The 17,779-nt window shown below is 38.6% G+C and overlaps 1 protein-coding gene across 4 annotated transcripts in view; it reads left to right on the top strand.

Annotated features, from left to right (window-relative positions):
- The window catches only part of LOC132101425 (galactose-specific lectin nattectin-like), a 116,013-nt gene extending 101,188 nt beyond the window's left edge, over positions 1–14,825 (top strand). The window contains exons 1-5 of one of the 4 annotated variants that reach the window (XM_059506377.1): positions 13,132–13,527; positions 13,712–13,797; positions 13,995–14,120; positions 14,300–14,408; positions 14,584–14,825. In XM_059506377.1, coding sequence (XP_059362360.1) covers positions 13,467–13,527; positions 13,712–13,797; positions 13,995–14,120; positions 14,300–14,408; positions 14,584–14,648 — 447 coding nt within the window. In that variant the 5' untranslated portion in view covers positions 13,132–13,466 and the 3' untranslated portion in view covers positions 14,649–14,825. Of the gene's footprint in view, positions 1–13,131; positions 13,528–13,702; positions 13,798–13,994; positions 14,121–14,299; positions 14,409–14,583 lie in introns of those variants that run through there. The other 3 variants (XM_059506376.1, XM_059506380.1, XM_059506378.1) reach the window with 3 other exon arrangements.
- Positions 14,826–17,779: the final 2,954 nt, after the last annotated feature.

Below are 17,779 nucleotides of genomic sequence, written 5' to 3'. Positions count from 1 at the left end.
GGGGAGAAGTCGTCGCCCGGGACCCGGCTCGCGTCCTCCGCTGTGGATGCACCCAGGGTCCGTGGTGTCCCGGCGTTCGCAGTGAAGGACATCTGGGAAGATCGCGTCCTGGGTGCACCGGGCCTGTGCAGAGAAACACACGGAGTAGACGTGATGGGACTGTTAGCAGATCACTGTATACTTACCCCGGACTTGTGAGCGTCAGCCCGGGATGATTCCAGCGCGGCTCTCCGCTCTCTCAGCTGGGCCTGCCTCACCTCCAGGTCGCGAATCTGCTTTCCCACGGCCTCGAGCTCGAGCTGCACAGAGTGGAGACATTCATCCGCCATTAAAGCAAGTTACAGTGAGTACAGCAGTGGTAATGTGTGTGAATAGAGTATTAGCAATGTAAGCGCAGTTAGCTGCAACCACGCCGCTGATGCTAACGGGCTAAAAGCTAATAGCCGACCCGGGAGATCAAAATAAAACTAGTGATAGCGAGGCGCTCTGATTGTTTTTGTTGTAGAATACAATAGAGGATATATTCACACGTTATATAAACGGAAACGATTCGTTTATGGAAAAATGCGATTAATTGCACAGCCCTACTCGATGGCGCCTCTGTAGAAGGTGCACATGATGGAGGCCAGGGCTCCAGCTGCTCTAGATGTTCTGCAACAGAGGGAGAAAACAAGATGACATCATCCAAGTACAATAACAGAGACTGGCAATGCTGGACCCCGAAGATTCTATTCAATAGCCTTTGAAATGTACTTGGCACGTTGCACAGGCCAAAGGCCATACATACGATTCCACTCAAAAACGCCAAATGGGGTACAGAATGCAGTTTTTGGTTGTTCTGATTGTACCTGCTTGCCAAGTCCATCGTTGTGAACCACAGAGCTCCAGAGAGAGTGTCAAGAGACTCTTTGATTTTCGGCAAGGGAAAATCATCTTTCCTCAACTTCCATTCATCTAGTGAATAGTGAATAGTGAAGTGACATTCAGCCAAGTATGGTGACCCATACTCAGAATTTGTGCTCTGCATTTAACCCATCCGAAATGCACACACACAGAGCAGTGAACACACACACACACACACTGTGAGCACACACCCGGAGCAGTGGGCAGCCATTTATGCTGCGGCGCCCGGGGAGCAGTTGGGGGTTCGATGCCTTGCTCAAGGGCACCTAAGTCATGGTATTGAAGGTGGTGAGAGAACTGTACATGCACTCCCCCCACCCACAATTCCTGCCGGCCCGGGACTCGAACTCACAACCTTTCGATTGGGAGTCCGACTCTCTAACCATTAGGCCACGACTTCCCCCCTAAAATCTACATACATGGTATGAACAAAGAAAGGAATAGAAATCCCAAGCCACACGATTCCACCAGGCAAGGGCAACACAACAGAAACCATAAGGTATGGGAAGTTAGTCAAGTGCTTACTACGCCACTGGCACGCTCTACTTTTATTGTGATACTTTTATTGTGATACAATCATGTTAACATCACATCACACTTAGCTTAAATGTGCTTACTTCATGTGAAAAAGCCTATATATCCTTTTGTTTTGTTTGTTTTTTGTTTGTTATGAGATGAGACATGATATTTGTTTCCTCACTTAAATTCCTCTCCAGTTTGTAACATTCTTAATCAACATTTGGAGAAAATATTAAGGCAATAATTCAGTAACATTCTGTGTGTGCCTATGTCGAGCCTGTCGATTATCATTAGCGTGCCACTCACAGGCTGAATAACTCAAGGACATTAGATTTCTGCCAAAATTATATATTTTTGAGTTTATTTTAAACTAGTGCAACGACCCAGAATCAGCCGCACCTAAATTTACGCTCAGGAAATGCTACTTGTCTTTACTAAAACCTGTTGTTTTTTTCTCCTTTCCAATCAGACCTCCCACTTCTTCTCGAATCACTGGGGGCCAGCCTGCTTACACGGTCCATTGGATACTGGGCTATTGTCACATATTGAAATCCCTTCAGTACCTGGTGGACTGGGAAGGCTATGGCCCAGAGAAATGCTCCTGGGTCCCTTCCTGGGATATCTCAGACCGTTCTCATCCCAAGGCGTCATGTACTGACCCTTTTGACATTTCGTCAACATCCTACGCACATGGCACCCTCTAGCGTCAATATTAGAAGCAGATAAAAATGGGCCATAAGGCGCCTCCTAGCGGTCTAACCCTAACCCTAACCTTAACCCATAATCTGTGTCTCATATTGACGCTAGAGGGTGCCATATGCGTAGGATGTTGACGAAATGTCAAGAGGGTTAGTATATGACGCCTTGGGATGAGAATGCGTTAGATATCCTTGACCCTGAATTGGGGGTCCTGTCAGGGTTGTGGACCTATTTCTGACCACTAGAGACCCCCACTTCCTTTTTGTTGGGTTTCAGTCTCTGTCAATATTATGTCTAGTAGTTGTCACCTGTGCTTTGTTTCTGGTTATGTATTTAAGCCACCCTTTCCTGAGTACTTTGCTCCGTGTTTCCTATGCCATGACCAAGTCTAGGTCAGTCTCATGCCATACTTAATGTATTTTTCCTTAAACAACTTTGTGCAAATGGTATAATTCCTTTGTTTAGATTTTTTTTGATGTGCTCTTTGAAACAGTTTGTAGTCACTCAGATTTTCTTTGTGAATTTTTTTTAATGCCTTTGGATTTACTTTGTGGACCTATGGTAGTTAATTTTTGGAAGCATTGACATTTCTTTTGTTTTTGAATGGATTTCTTTGAACTTTGTGTATGCAGTATGGATTTGCTTTGTGGACCTATGGAAGTTTTGTTTTCAAAGCGTTGACATTTCATTTGTTTTTGGAAGGATTCCTGTACATTTTTTGCCTTCTGGATTAACTTTGTGGACATTTGGTATTTCCTTTTTGATACTCATGTCAAACCTTTCTGCACTATTGGAACATTTTGAGGTGACTTTCTGGATTTATCTTGTGGAGATTTTAGACTTGCATTTTCATTGAATTTAAAGATGTGAAGACATTCCCTCAGAACTGTGATCTGGTTATCTGCAATTGGGTTCACCTTTTTTTTAGTTCAAGTTTTCACACTACATGACAAACTCACCATGACACGTGTACAGTTATGGTTCCTGTTTTTAAAAGCACATATTTTCTGTTTTATTGTATTTAGAGTTGTGGTTCACAGCCTTTTCAGCCTCCAATTTTCTGACACAATATTACAGAGATATTTTGAATAATTCTGCTGTTTTTTTCCTTTACAAACTTTTTTTATTAACAGAAACTTGGCACATTGTTATATTTAATGAATTAATAAATTCATTTTTTTAAGAACTGTCCTTCAATTAAAAGAATTTTATTATGCTTTTTTATTATATTATAGAAATAATTCTTAGAATTAGTGTTTAGCTTACAGCTTGACTTTACTTTTTTAGCATTTTATTTTAATTTAATTATATTTGTATTATTTTAATATACTAATATTATTTACTTAAATACTTTTTTAGTCACTTAGGCTTGTGGGTCCTCTAGCCTCCTCGTTGAGAACCACTGTTTTAGGGTCACAACTTCAATTTGCAGGAAAGTTTGGAAGGCTAATTCTCTATGGGATCACTCAGGAATTTCCTGAAGGCTTTTAGAATAATGATTTCAATTGAGGGGAACAAAATTGAAGGCAAAGACTGATTTGGCTGTTTTGTGTATTCAAAACATCAAACATTAATTTTTTGACCTTTAAAAACATAAGTGTCTAACAAGCTGCTATTTAAGTACATAGCTCACATGGTTGTGCTAGTTGTAGCCATGATGTACAGTACCTGTCTGCAGCAGGCTAGCAAAAAACACACTTTTAAAATACCATAGGAAATTCCAGAGGGAATAGTTTTCTTCTAAACAGATATTTTAGTCACCTCCAAACCATTCCAGCTAACTAATAATATACACTACCAGTTCAAATGTTTGGAGTCAGTAGGACTTTTTTTATAATTTCTTAATAGCACTACATTGATCAAAGCAATAGTGACATTTAGAATGTTACAAAATATTGCAATTTCACAGCACAACTTATTTTTCAAAATTAATAATAAGAAGAATTTTTTTCTTGTGCATCAAGTCAGCATACACTAAGACTAAAAATTCAGCTTTGCCATCACGGATAAATTACATTTGAAAATATACACTCTCTGGGAACTTTATTAGGTACACCTGTTCAATTTCTTCAAAATCAGCCAATCACTTGGCAGCAACAGCATTTTGGCATCTAGATGTGGTGAAGAGGACTTCAAATGAAGTTCACACCGAGCATGATGTTGGTGCCAGACAGGCTGGTATGAGTTGCCTATTTCAATGCACAAAATACATTATTTAATACAAAATTAGTGTACAAAAATTACCAGCCTTACACAATTAGGACGCTAGATGCAACTGTTGCACATTGTATAAAGTGAATCCGTCTTATGCCTGAATCACTAATAAAACAGTGGCAGCAATTAAATATTTTTAATATATTTGAGATTTATCAGTCTCCACTTAATCTATAAATCCTATACAACCTTTTTTCAGTACTAAATAGTAAACTCAAATGCATGATTTTACTGTAAGTTATGGTCTTGTCCTTGTATAGGCTATATACGACAATGCACAATATCCAGCTTTAGATAAATTTTATTTGATTTAGTTTACAAAATGATGTTTAGAGCCTAAACTTAAGTTTTATGATAGTATCACCACACACTAGAGCCCCTTTCACACTGCGATTCCGGCAAATACACAGGTAAAGTGTTCCGGCAATTGTTCCCGCTTCGCTAGATTTTGCACTTTCACACTGCCAGTGATTACCCGGGATATGTGAAAATGCTAGGCATGTTATACTTTCACTAGAGCTAGCGAACGAACTCAGCGTCAGCGCGGAAAGTGAGGAACTAACTGATCTCTGCTTCATTACAGTTTGCACATATTTTTTTGTCATGAACGTTGTTCTTCCTTCAAAACAGCCGGTAAAAGAGTCACGCGATAACGTGCGTCATCACTACGACACAGCATTAGATCTGGCTTTTGTTCACACAGCGCTCATTCCGGGACTGAACCCGGCAATGTTACTAGGTCCTCGACCCGGGTTCAATCCCGGGACGTGTTTACTTTCACACAGAAGGCGACCCGGCAATGTTCCGGCAATTTGCCAGTTCCGACATGCAGTGTGAAAAGGGCTTATGGTTTATACTAGGGGTGGAACGGTTCAACTTTTTCATGGCTCAATTTGTATCACGTTTTAAGAGTCACGGTTTCGTAGGGTGGCCATATGCGCCGTTCATACCGGACACATCCCAGCCAGGATTTCAATAATGCCTAAAATATCCAGGCTTTGGCTATTTGCACTGTGCAGGTTGATCATTGTGTAACATTCATGAGAGCTATAAAGAACAGAGCAGACGGCTCCTTATGCTTTTGAATCGCTTTCACATGTTTGTTTGTTCGACTTGTAGCATTGTGGCGCATTTTTTTTGGGGGGGGGGGGGGGTTTGTGCACAGTGACGCTTCAAGTCAGTCGAACGAACAAACACGTGCGCATATTTGCATCGCTTTGATCGTTCCCTCTAGATCTCACCTTCTCACACGCAGCCCCACGATTGGTCGATTATGTACAATACCTACATGTTATAGGTAAAACTGCTGTGGATGTTTTAGGCAATTTTAAAATCCTTGCCGGGACATGTCCCGTATGAACGGGCGAATATGGCCACCCTACGGTTTCGGTATGGTTTGGTATGTGCTATATTCATGGAAAAGCTATACAAAAAAAAAAAGAAGAATCATCTAACTACAAGCATCAGCACAAATAAATACAGTGAATATACTAATAATCGGCTTGGCATTCATCTTCAGTTCTCTCTTCACAGCAGTTCAGTCAGTGTACTGTGTGAGTAAATGAATTACTCCGGGATATTGGTTTGTTTGAACTCAGAGGGAGTGTCAGCCACATCAAAAAAAAGTTAACAGCTTAAGTCATTTGTGGATTAATGCTTATTAGAGATGCGAACAGTTTCAAACGATTCAGTTCAATTTGGTGAACTGGTTCAAGTAGATCCGGTTACGTAGAGTGATTCATTCGCGAACCGGATATCACTACACTGCAGTGAACGGGCTCACAACAGACCCGGAAGAGAAAACAATGCTTAATAAAGTCGGAGTTTTTGCTATTTTTGGACCAAAATGTATTTTCGATGCTTAAAAAAATTCTAACGGACCCTCTGATGTCACATGGACTACTTTGAAGATTAGTCAAAACCACCGTGTTCCCATTTGAGGGTGGTATACCTGTGATGAAATCTATTGAAATGTGGGACCAGGGTCTTGAGGGAACTGACAGCAGCTGAAGGAGTCCAGCAGGTGGTAAACTGGAAGTCTTAGAAATGGCACAGACAGAGCAAGCCAAAACAAAACATTGTATATTGCGAGCCATAGATGGCCACCAGAACTGTTGTTTAATAAGAAACATAGAATGATTCACCCCACGATGACAAGCCACCTTGGAACAATGTCTCCTTCAAATGAAATCGGACCATTAAGTCTCTGGCACAAACAAACGGTGGGCATCCGAGCAGGGCCTTTACCCCTTGTGAGGCCATGCAAACTTTCGAATCAATCTCCCATGTTACTACAGAATTAAATTTTGTTCTGGGGGTCCCAGAGGATGGTTTTAAATTGGACTGGGGCCCTGTACTCCAAAGGGTTGAGATTCACTGTTTTAGCAGACTTGATGTTCTCAAGATTCTTATGATCCATCCAAATGTCAAAAAAAAAACCCAAACCTTCGAACCAATGACGCCATTCCACCAAGGTAAGCTTGACTGCCAGCAGCTCTCTATTACCAATGCCATAGTTGCATTCAGCGGAAGACAAATTGTGAGAAAAATGCATGCGAAGATGCATCTTACCATTCGAGAAAGAACACTGGGATAGGATGCATCATCTCCCACCTCTGACACATCAACCTCCACCACAAACTGCCGGGAAGGATCAGGGGTGATAAGGATGGGAGCTGAAATGAAGCAGCTCTTCAGTTTGGCAAACGTAGCTTCAGCTTCAGTTTTGGTGGAAGTTAAGGCAGTCAAAGGGGCAGCTAGCTGGCTGAAATTGCAAATAAAACACCGGTAAAACTTGGAAAAGCCCAGAAACCTCTGCAGGGCCTTGTGGGAATCTGGAGTTGGCCAATCAACTATGGCCTCAATTTTGTTGAGATTCATGCGCATCCCCTTGACCTACACAATGTAACCCAAAAAAGAAACAGACTGTCCATGGACAGTGCATTTTTCCACCTTGACATAAAGACCATTCTGTAACAGCCTCTGAAGCTGGTTCCTGGAGAGAGTGAGAAAATATCAGCATGAAAATATCAGCATTTCATCACAAATGAACTGATCTAGCATCTCTCTCAACATGTCATTGACGAGTGCATAAAGGACTGCAGGGGCATTGGAAAGCCCAAAAAGTAGTCTTCTATGCATCCCCCTCCCTTATGCGAATCAAATAATTATTGTGTGGGTCCAATTTTGTGAAAAAGGATGCCCCTGCATACATTCAAAGGAAGAATACATCAACAGCAAAGGATATGTATTCTTCACCGTGATGTTTTTCAATCCTCGATAGTCGATACAGGGAGAAAGAAACCCATCTTTCTTTGTCAAGAAAAAGAAAACCCCGCCGGCGAAGAAGGGCGAATGATCTTGGCTGCTAGAGAATCAGAAATATAATTTCTCCATGGCCTCCCTGTCTGGGACAGAAAATGAATAAAGTTTGCCCTTAGGCAGAGAGATGCGAGATGTGCCTGGTAATAAGTCTATTGCACATTCATAGGGGCGATGCAGAGGTAGAAAAGCAGCTTACTGAACACTTTTCAGGTCGAGGTACTCACTGGGCATGTTTGACAGGTCCATATGCTCATCCTGAAACACAGAACAGGACACAGATGAACAGGTACCACTATTTTGTGCTTCTACCGTTTCTTTTATCATTTCCATTTGAATTAACAACGATTGTTTTTGTTGTTCAAATGTTAGAGGAGACATTGATGCAGCACTAACAAAAGATGAAGCATCTTCCAAAGACTGAGACTCCAAAACTCCATGTTCAGATAACTCATTCTTAATAATAGTTTTAATACTATCTTTTAGACGTTTATCTTGACTTGACAAACAAATCTTGTAATTGAGTTGCTCTTTAGAAAAACCATCCAACAGATCTTCAGATGGAGCACTAATAAATTCCTCAAGCTTTGAATCCATGGTGAAAGATAAGAGTACAGCTACTTAATTTCCAATATATATATATATATATATATATATATATATATATATATATATATATATATATATATATATATTAGGGGTGTAACGGTACGCAAAAATCACGGTTCGGTACGTACCTCGGTTTTAAAGTCACGGTTCGGTTCAGTAAGGGAAAGAAATGCAAACATTAAACTGCAGGTTGTTTATTACTATAAACTTTAACAATTTGTTTACATATATATAAAATAAAAAAAGAATAAGAAATAAAATACTGCTGCAAAGTTCTCCACTAAATAAAATACTCTCAGTCTCAAACCAATATCATATAATAAAATATAATGAAAAATATAAATAGATAACTATGATTAAAGTACAGCATTACCAATCCCAGCTTGTAGGCCTGCTCATATTTAAAAAATATATATAACTTTTCCAAAGTGTAGAGTGCAGCATCAACAGTTTCAGTTTTTAGACCTGCTCAGATTTCGTTATTGCGTTGGACCGATCGGAATTAAGAGCAAAAGCCGACGGGAGCTGCGTTTGAGTTAAAATCGTTTTTTCCTAGTTGTAGTGATGTTCACACTCACGTGATGCCTTTTGAAAACCTTAGGCCGGTGACACACTGGCATATTGCACCTGTCAAACATAGTCTATTTTGCCGTCAATACTGTTGACGGTGTCCTTTATCAGTAGGCTTTATATTTATGCTCAACATGAAGTATAGATATTGTTGTCGTGAAGACAAGTTCCTGGTCACCTACAGCAGAAGCCGCGCGTCAGCGCCGCGTCAGGCATGATTCTGGTGTGTAAAGACACAGAAAACGGTGTTTCATTCGGTACACACGTGAACCGTACCGAAAACCCTGTACCGAAACGGTCCGGTACGAATACATGTACCGTTACACCCCTAATATATATATATATATTGAGGGGTTAGAAATTGGATAAACAACTCCCTCTAACTAAATTTCAGAGCTATTTAAAATTATCCCTTATCTTTGTACAGTTACTTGCAACGGGTTTTTATACACTGTAAACCAGTGCTTGGAATGGCAACCAATTAACAAGTCACTATTACAAAATGGACGGCAATAATAACGCCAATTTGATAATACCTAGAATATCAAAATCAACTGCGGACGGCAGATCCTTTTCCTATTTGGCGCCTAAACTCTGGAATAACCTACCTAACATTGTTCGGGAGGCAGATACACTCTTGCAGTTTAAATCTCAATTAAAGACCCATCTCTTTAACCTGGCTTACACATAACATTCTAATGTGTTTTTAATATCCAAATCCATTAAAGGATTTTTAGGCTGCATTAATTAGGTAAACCGGAACCGGGAACACTTCCCATAACACCCTATGTACTTGCTACATCATTAGAAGAATGGCATCTACGCTAATATTTGTCTGTTTCTCTCTTATTCCGAGGTCACCGTAGCCACCAGATCCAGTCTGTATCCAGATCAGAGAGTCACTGCAGTCACCCGGATCCAGTCGTATCCAGACCAGATGGTGGATCAGCACCTAGAAAGGACCTCTACATCCCTGAAAGACAGCGGAGACCAGGACAACTAGAGCCCCAGATACAGATCCCCTGTAAAGACCTTGTCTCAGATGACCACCAGGACAAGACCACAGAAAACAGATGATTCTTCTGCACAATCTGACTTTGCATAGACTTGGAATTGATCTACTGGTTTCGTCTGGTCAGAGGAGAACTGGCCCCCCAACTGAGCCTGGTTTCTCCCAAGGTTTTTTTCTCCATTCTGTCACTGATGGAGTTTCAGTTCCTTGCCGCTGTCACCTCTGGCTTGCTTAGCTGGGGTCACCTCATTTACAGGGATATCGTTGACTTGATTGCAAATAAATGCACAGACACTATTTCGTCTCGGCGAAAGCGGGGTTGGCACTGTGAGAAATGCCAGTCTAAGAAGGCTCTCAAAGAGAGACTGCTTAGAGTGAAGCAAAAGGCTCGCATCACAGCCCTCAGCTCCCTTGAGAGCTGACACTGCGCGCTTCACTCTCAAGCAGACAACACACAAGCTGCGTGTGTCCCTACCATTTTTTATTTTTTTTTTGGCAGGGAAAACACAGCCTGAACGCTGCCTGCTCTCGCCCAAAACTTCTCTTGATTGAAGCTTTGACAATGGAGTTTATCAGTGGACAAACAACACTAAATAAGACTCACAAACAGATAGCGACTGACACACACACACACAAAGAGCGCTTGCTGAAAACAAAAGACTGATTACCAGTTTCGCCGCTCATGGTTTTATGCTTCCTGGTCTCTGACGTCACCCGCCTATAACGTCTCGTCCTTCCATTGGACTGATTATACACATTATTCAGAGACGTCATGCTGGACGCGTTCCCCATTCGTTCTCGACGCAGCTCGAGTTCCTGAAGAGGAACATATGATGCACCAATCATTGCCACCAATCACTCAAACCAGAAATTCTCAACTCAAATCAATTCTACACAAATAAAATAAATTCAAAGAAATGAGACAAATTAAATCAAAACCATGGCAATCTGTCCCAAAAATACACAAAATATAAACAGTCCAATTACACAAAGCACATCTAAATCAACTCCTTTTCAATAATCGTTCCAAAATAACTTCAAATACACTTCATACCTGTTAGCACAGCAATATTCAATTCTGACCACTTTGGTCATTGAGGTTCTCATGGGAGTGCATCAAATCTACAAATATACACATGTAAACTGATTCACGATATTCCTGACAAAGTTAAATCACATAAAACACACCTAAATCATTCATAAATAACTTCAAATACATTTCATATCTGTTAACAATATATTCATATTTAGTCACTCTGGTCGCTGAGGTTCTCAGGCCATACACCAAATCTATAAATACACCTCTTTTAAAAACCATGCACAATATTCCCGTTTTCACCCAAAAAGCCCCTCAAATTACGATTTTACTCACCCTATCACACTTTCTGTGTGGCGTTCTCACCACATTTCATTGTTCTGTGCATCACTTAATTTTTTCTGTATGTGTACGTTTCTAAATAGCCCATATTTCCTCCCACCACCTCACTTAACCAGAGCATTCATTTACTACATTTGGCATGGTCGTTTTTATGTATTTTTGTACTGCTAACCTGGAACTTGTCTGATTACTAGTCATTGTTTAGGGGCAAAGGAACAAAATGAAAAACTGGCAAAACCGGTTTGTGGTACAGTAAATTCCAGCTCACACATGCAACTAAAGGTGGGGAATCTTCCACGTGGGTTTGTTTAAAATTGTATATATTTAAAAGTAAATATATATATATATATATATATATATATATATATATACAATACATTTAAAACAAAGATTCATTTAGAAGTAAAATGCCCAGACAAGCAATATTAATCTTTATTTATCAGTTAAAACAATTGATCATATGAATAACACTTCATCTGAATACAACTTAATTGTTCTTTTATTGTAAAAGTTCTACAGCATCCAAAGTAAATGTCAAGACGTATATTTACACGTAACACCACTGCAAGATTTTCATCACCCACTCATTGCAACAGTGCAAGGTGTGTTTAAGGTCTGATCTGTGTGTACTTTCTGATAATGATTTTCTAATAAGGAGAAATGAGAAACAGCTGAGAAAATACTCTGGTATTTTCGACCCTCAAAAATGGAGAATTTTGAAAATGAGTTAGAAATAATTGTTCAGATTAGTTCGGATAAGAATAAGAAAGCGTTAGAAAATTTAAACTGGTATTTGTATAGGCAATGATACTAAAACGTTACTAAATGCTTTTGTAAAATAAAGAAAGCAAAAGTTTGTGTGCTTTGTGCCGTCTCTGTGAACAACTTTATGAAATGCATTTCAAAACTGAACCGAAAATGTAATACTTGCCTCACTTGCCTCATGAGAAACATCAGAAAACTTGTGTATAGCCTACTCCTGTTTAAATACTGTACTGTATGAAACCAACCAACAATCGCTGAACTTATCATACACATACTTATTCAACAAATCAAGCTCTGTCTGGTTATATAATTTAATGGATTTTTTGAATAATTTGCGCTATGAGGAATAAGCCTTAAATTATGATACCTTAGAGGAAGAACGCGATGCAACATACTGCTTCATTCATTAAAGGATACTCTGGAGTTATTTTTACACACACACACAAAAGATTTCCTCAGTACATGCAATAAATGCAGGGGTAGCCTAATATATATGGTTCGACCCATTTCTCTTTCTCCATCACTGTAAAAGCAATATGTGGAGCCATCTTAAAAGAACTTGTTACCCCGCTGCCTTAAAATTTTAAGTTTAGTTGTATATTTTTTCAGTTGAAACAACACATGCACACACACACACACACACACACACACGTGCACACACACACACACACACACAGATATATATAATCAAATCAAGGTGTGTACTGTAGGCTATTTGATAAAATTGAAGAAAACTGTGAAAAAAGAAAGAAAAAAGTAATAACATAAAATTATATTTGACCGTTACGCATTAATAATCATTGCAGTCTTTGCCGAACAAAAAGGAAATGCTTGCTTTCTAAACACAATTTATTTTCTATTAAATTTAATGCAGATGTAATTACATTACTTTTAGAGCAAGGGTTCGTTAGTTTGTCTGTCTTGTACGACAACTGTTTTAGAAAATAAATTCCTTCCTATTTCCTTCCTATTGTACAAACAGACCACACCTCCGTAGAGAGAGATGCTTTTAGATGGTATCTTTTTGATATTTACAGTATTATTTTTCATGATTATGTATGTATCAAATTCATATATATATATAATACAATATAATAATTTTCATACAGCACAGCTTTTTCAAGTGTGAGTTAAGGTCACATTTTCTGTTGTCTCTTCTTTTGGAAGCTGCGTTCAAAATCTGCTTGTCCTAGAAATCTGAGGAGGCACGTGACGCCTCTGATCCTCGTGGCTTATACACAGCTGACTTCAAGTAAAGTATATAAGCAGGGCACTTTCTGAAACTTCACAACATCATCCTCTGAGATTCTAAAGGCAACAATCTAAAAACCAAGGTGAGTTTTGGCACAGAGACCTACTGAATTACCTTTTGACATAAAGTATCTTTGTCTTTAAAATACATTGACAATCCACAATGTGCAGTATAATATATCTTTTTAATTTTTTAATGCTTAACTTTTATTTTTCAGTTTCATCATGGCAATGCCGAGAAGTCTTGTGCTTCTTTTCATTGTGTTCTCCATGGGGAACGCAGAAGGTAACAAATATATTTATTTGTAAAAACTCCTTAATGAATTTTAAAAGCTTTTCTGCCAAACCTTTGATGTTTTGTAGCTTTATGGAAAAGGCTAGCAGGAAATGTATGATATTCAACCCAACTAATATTTATCATAATATTATTATAATATCTCTTATGTTTATTTACTGTATAGTTCATTTAGTACAAAAATGCCCCCATGGATGGACAAATTTTGGAGTCCGATGCTTCAAGTTCTTCTCTCAGGCGGTCAACTGGGTCACAGCAGAGGTAAAGTATTAGTTACAAGATGATTTTTATTATTTTTTAAATAAAACTTCCTTATGTAAATAAATTTGACAGAAAACTCATGCTGAGCAAAAAAGAACATCTGTCAGACCTGACATTGTTTGAAAATGTTGTTTAAAAATGCTTTATGCTAAAAAAGATTATCTTGTATTGACAAAAAAAAAAATCTCTGTCTTTAGAGGGAATGCCAAAGTCTGGATGCAAATCTCGCATCTGTACATAGTAAAATAGAACATGATTTTCTCCTGAGTCTTTTGCCTTCTTCCTCCACACGCTGTTGGTTTGGTACTCATGATGGTGAACAAGTAAGTAAAGTTGTGTGGCCTTTTTTGTTTTGCTTTGCTTTGTCTAGTTTGTTTGTCATGACTAAAATCTCCAAAGTTTGTGTAGATGGTTTGACTTTTTCAAAGCCAAACTAAATGACCTTCTAAATGGAGTCCAAGTACACTAGAGCACTCTTATAACAAATGTCTTTGCTCTTTAGGTAGGAGATTGGTTGTGGACTGATGGAACTCCATTTGACTTCACCTACTGGGGCCCTGGACAACCTGACGGTCAGCAAACCGAGAACTGTGGGGAGTTCAACTTCGACAGTAAGAATGCAGTGTGGTTTTTTTATTTACAATTATTTGCAATCATATAATCTCACATCAACCGGTAATGTGAAATGGTTCATTTGTCAAACATGTCTTAAACATTCTATTTTATTTTGAATCTATCATGACAATAATGATGAGAATGACACATTTAATTTTTTTAACCCCATAGGTTACCGTTGGAATGATGAAGCCTGTTCAACCTCACTGGGTTATGTTTGTGCTAAATACCTGTGAGATCGCATGCAGTCATCCTGCTCCACGGTTACTTTGATTTTACTACATTTACATGTTCTGATCTTACATGTTCTGAAGTGTTATTCTGAAATTAAACTTTTCTTAAATATTTTCTCAACTTTAATCTCTTCTAAATACTGAAACACTCCTCAAATCAATAAAGGCATTAAAAAAAAATTGTCTTGCGAGGATTTATTATATACAGTCTGGCCAAAAATATCAGCCCCCTTGGTAAATATTGTCAAAGAAGGCTGTGAAAATTCATCTGCATTGTTAATCCTTTTGATCTTTTATTAAAAAAATGTTTATCCTTTCATTGGATAATAAGAATTTAAAACGGGGGAGATACCATTATGAAATAAAGGTTTTTCTCAAATACTCATTGGACACAATTATTGCCCCCCTTAGAAATTTTATGAGTGAAATATCTCTGAATTATATTCCCATTCATATTCACAATTTTGAGCACTCCAGCATGATTATAAACATGAAATTGTCCAGCCATGGCTATCTGTTTACAGAAATATAAAGAAGAGGGAAAACAAAGCCCAAATTCCCTTAATCATCCATCACAATAAAAAAAAAAAGAATATATTTCTGATGTGCAGCAAAAGATAATTGAGCTTCACAAATTGGTGAAGTGGCTTTAAGAAAAGAGCTTGAGTAGTGAAAATTCCCATTTCCACCATCAGGGCATTAATTAAGAATTTCCAATCAACAGAAAATGTTACAAATCTGCCTGGAAGAGGACGTGTCTATATCATCCTAATGCATGGTGAGGATGTCAGTTTGAGTGGCTAAAGACTCTCTAAGGATCACAGCTGGAGAACTGCAGAAAATAGTTGAATCTCGGGTTCAGAAAACCTTTAAAAAAAATTGTCAAACAGAACTTACATCACCACATGTTTTTTGGGAGGGTTACAAGAAAAATTATCCTAGCTCATCCAAAAACAAACTAAAGCATATTACTTTATCAGACATGACTGGAACTTCAAATGGGACTGGCTTCTATGGTCAGATGAAACTAAAAAATTAGCTTTTTATCAGCAAACATTCAAGATGGATACAATGAAATATACAGCTGTATTTTTTTTATTTTCTGGGCCTATATTTCTGCTGGAGGTCCTGGATATCTTGTTTAGATACATGGCATCTTGATTCTATCAAATACCAAAAGATAAAAAAATCAGCAAGTGACTGACTCTGTTAAAAATCTTATAATGGGCCATGTTTGGATCTTCCAACTGTACAATAACCCAAACACAAACCTCAAAAACAACACAGAAATGGGTCACTGAGCTCAAAACCAAGCTTCTGCTATGGCCATTCCAGTCCTCTGATCTGAACCCTACAGAAAATGAGAGGAGTGAACTTAAGAGGAGAAGCACCAACATGGAGATGGGAATCTAAAGGGTCTGGAGTGATTCTGGATGAAGGAATGGTCTCTGATCTCTTGTGAGGTGTTCTCTAACCTCATCAGGCATTATAGGAGAAAATTTAGACCTGTTAAACTGGCAAATGGAGGTTTCAAAAAGTATTGAATAAAAGGGGGCCATTAATTGTATCCAATATGTATTTGTAACTAAGCTGACTGAAGGCAGGGGTTGAGAGGTATTCAGGATTTTATTGAGACCGGTAAATATTGACAGAGAGAGAGTTGCAGGTGGATGCAGGATGGGAGATTGAGATCAGGATGAATTCTTGCCGGATGGGGTGACCTGACCTTCAAGTGATGTCATCATCTGGGGAGGGGCTTGAAACAAAGCTGGTACCCCAGTGACAAGACAAAAATCTAAGGGTGTCTATCAGTATAATCTTTACTTAAAAAGTACAGTGGGTTCTATACACCCTAGGGTTCTTTACTCACTTTTAAAGAACCTTTTATGCCAAAAAGGTTCTATGCAAGGGAAAATTATTAAATGATAATACTTTTGTTTACATAAATATGTAAATAGCTAGTAGGTTACACATGTACATATGTATAAATTTATTTATAAGTTTATATCAGTGGTTCTCAGTTCCAGTCCGAAGGCCCACTGCTCTGCATATTTTGTACGTTTCTCTTATTGCTTCTTATTGCCCTGCGAAGTGCACATCATGATTCCAATTTCGAAGCAAAGTGAATTGAGGTGTGCGAGATATGAATTTAAATTGTACTGATTTACATAGTTTGTGTGTGTGCAGACGGGCGTTGTGCAACGCAAATCCATGAATGAATGTTCCGAAGTGAAGTAAACTTCAACAGATTTCCCCTGCTCAGGGAGTAGGGAGCAGTAAACACTGTGTAGAGACCAAGTCAATCGGAACACAGATCATGCACGCAGCTCACTTCTAACGAGCAGATTATCTAAATCAGGTGTGTTAACAAAGAGAGACATACAATATGTGCAGAGCAGTGGGGCGCAAGGACTGGAATTGAGAATCGCTGGTGTATATAGTTTACAGTCATTTTGTGTGAATTTCTGCATGGGTGTTGCAAATTATTACTGTTATCAAAATAATGTCCACTGTGATATAAAAATAAAACAAATATTTTGGCATACCAAACTTTCTGACCCAAGTATGAAGTTAATTTGTCACTTGCCAATTGTCAGTTTTATGGCCAATGGTGATTTGATGGTATGTGTACTGTATTCCTATGTAGTTTAGTTTCTGTTGTAAATACAGTATGATAATCATGTCATATAAACTAGTTGTATCTATGTTACAAATTGCTGACAAACAGACTAGCTAACAATTGTATAAAGCACACGTTAAATATTATCCGTAAGTGAACAGCAATGCTATTATTTTAGCAAGGTGTCTGAAGGATCCATTGTTGACATCCTATCAAGGAAAACCTTGATTGATTTGACCACCTTTTTTTCAGCAGTCCAGTAAAATGTTCCCAGCTACACTATTTATTTAAGTGGCTCAGGAGACTTAAGTTTTTTCCCCACATAGGATACCACGTCAGTGCTGATGCAGGCCTTTTATGTTTTCTTAGGGAAACTGAACAACTATAACCTTTAGATCAAATAATAATATTGTGGTGTTTCACAGAGACACTAGATGTTACTGCGGTGCCAGTCATCTAGATTCTAAAGAAACAATGCAGAGAGTTGAACCCATTTCCACCTCAAACTAGTAAA

Source organism: Carassius carassius, chromosome 23 (genome assembly GCF_963082965.1).
Source record: "Carassius carassius chromosome 23, fCarCar2.1, whole genome shotgun sequence".
Taxonomy (NCBI): Eukaryota; Metazoa; Chordata; class Actinopteri; order Cypriniformes; family Cyprinidae; genus Carassius; species Carassius carassius.
This window is presented reverse-complemented; position numbering and strand designations above follow the sequence as displayed.